The sequence below is a fragment of the Galeopterus variegatus genome, unplaced genomic scaffold, assembly GCF_000696425.1.
Source record: "Galeopterus variegatus unplaced genomic scaffold, G_variegatus-3.0.2 Scaffold2245, whole genome shotgun sequence".
Classification (NCBI taxonomy): domain Eukaryota; kingdom Metazoa; phylum Chordata; class Mammalia; order Dermoptera; family Cynocephalidae; genus Galeopterus; species Galeopterus variegatus.
Genome location: NW_007728356.1, coordinates 233,647 through 235,756, shown reverse-complemented (window position 1 = coordinate 235,756; position 2,110 = coordinate 233,647). Strand labels below are relative to the sequence as shown.

The 2,110-nt window shown below is 68.4% G+C and overlaps 1 protein-coding gene across 1 annotated transcript in view; it reads left to right on the top strand.

Annotated features, from left to right (window-relative positions):
• IRS2 (insulin receptor substrate 2) overlaps positions 1–2,110 on the top strand; it is a 33,675-nt gene that overhangs the window by 1,539 nt on the left and 30,026 nt on the right. Inside the window, exon 2 of the mRNA XM_008581060.1 lies at positions 3–1,891. Within this exon, the coding sequence (XP_008579282.1) occupies positions 3–1,891 (1,889 nt within the window). The remainder of the gene's footprint in view (positions 1–2; positions 1,892–2,110) is intronic.

Sequence of the window (2,110 nt, the reverse complement as noted above, 5' to 3'; positions counted from 1 at the left end):
AGCGGCGGCTGCGGTGGCCGCGCGAGCAAAGTGCCGCTGGCGCCAGCAGGGGGCGCCCTGCAACACAGTCGTTCCATGTCCATGCCCGTGGCGCACTCGCCCCCGGCCGCCACCAGCCCCGGCAGCCTGTCGTCCAGCAGCGGGCACGGCTCGGGCTCCTACCCACCCCCTCCAGGCCCACACCCTCACCTGCCGCATCCACTGCACCACCCCCCAGGCCAGCGACCCTCCAGCGGCAGCGCCTCCGCCTCGGGCTCCCCCAGCGACCCTGGCTTCATGTCCCTGGATGAGTATGGCTCCAGCCCTGGCGACCTGAGAGCCTTCTGCAGCCACAGGAGCAACACGCCCGAGTCCATCGCGGAGACGCCCCCGGCCAGGGACGGCAGCGGAGGCGAGCTCTATGGGTACATGACCATGGACAGGCCTCTGAGCCACTGTGGCCGCCCCTACCGCAGGGTCTCAGGGGACGGCGCCCAGGACTTGGACAGAGGGCTGAGGAAGAGGACTTACTCTCTGACCACACCTGCCCGGCAGCGGCCAGTCCCCCAGCCCTCCTCCGCCTCCCTGGATGAATATACCCTGATGCGGGCCACCTTCTCTGGCAGCTCAGGCCGTCTCTGCCCCACCTGCCCCGCATCCTCTCCCAAAGTGACCTACCACCCCTATCCAGAAGACTACGGGGACATCGAGATTGGATCCCACAGGAGCTCCAGCAGTAACCTGGGGACTGATGACGGCTACATGCCCATGACCCCTGGTGTGGCCCTCATGGGTGGTGGCAGCGGCAGCTGCAAGAGCGACGACTACATGCCCATGAGCCCCACCAGCGTGTCTGCCCCGAAGCAGATCCTGCAGCCCAGAGCTGCCGCCGCAGCCTTGCCCCCGACAGGAGCGTCAGTGCCCGCGCCCATCTCTGCAGCCGGCAGGACCTTTCCAGTGAACGGCGGCGGCTACAAGACCAGCTCTCCGGCGGAGAGCTCCCCCGAGGACAGTGGCTACATGCGCATGTGGTGTGGCTCCAAGCTGTCCGTGGAGAATGCCGACAGCAAGCTGCTTCCCAACGGGGACTACCTCAACATGTCCCCCAGCGACGCGGGCGCCACCGGTACCCCTCCTGACTTCTTCTCAGCAGCCTTGCACGGTGCGGGGGATATGCTCAAAGGCGTCCCTGGCTACTGCTACAGCTCTTTGCCCCGCTCTTACAAGGCCCCCTACTCCTGCAGTGGGGACAATGACCAGTACGTGCTCATGAGCTCCCCCGTGGGGCGGATCCTGGAAGAGGAGAGGCTGGAGCCGCAGGCCCCCACGGGGACCACCCAGTCGGCCAGCGCCTTTGGGGCCGCCGGGGGTGGCCACACCCAGCCTCATCACCCAGTGGTGCCTTCACCGGTGAGGCCAAGTGGCAGTGGTGGTGGCGGCCGCCCAGAAGGCTTCCTGACCCAGCGCTGTCGGGCGGTGCGGCCCACGCGCCTGTCCCTCGAGGGGCTGCAGACCCTGCCCAGCATGCACGAGTACCCTCTGCCCGCAGAGCCCAAGAGCCCTGGCGAGTACATCAACATCGACTTCAGCGAGGCAGGGGCCCGCCTGTCACCGCATGCCCCTCCGCTGCTCGCATCGGCCGCCTCGTCGTCCTCGCTGCTGTCGGCCGGTAGCCCAGCCTCGTCCCTGGGCTCGGGCACCCCGGGCACCAGCAGTGACAGCCGGCAGCGCTCCCCGCTTTCCGACTATATGAACCTCGACTTCAGCTCGCCCAAGTCACCCAAGTCGGGCACCCAGAGCGGGGACCCCGTGGGCTCCTTGGATGCCCTCCTCTCCCCTGAGGTCACCTCCCCGTGCCCGCCACTGCCCCCGCGTCCTTCCGCCTCGCCCTCCTCCTCTCTGCAGCCGCAGCCCCCGCCCGCGCCACCCCCAGGGGAGCTGTACCGCCTGACTCTAGCGTCAGCCTCTGCCGCCTCCCAGGGCCCAAGCGCTGCCTCCTCGTCGTCCTCTGAGCCTGGAGACAATGGTGACTACACCGAGATGGCCTTTGGCGTGGCTGCCCCCCCGCCACAACCCATTGTGGCACCCCCAAAGCTGGAAGGCGCCCGAGTGAGCAGCGCGACGTCAGGCG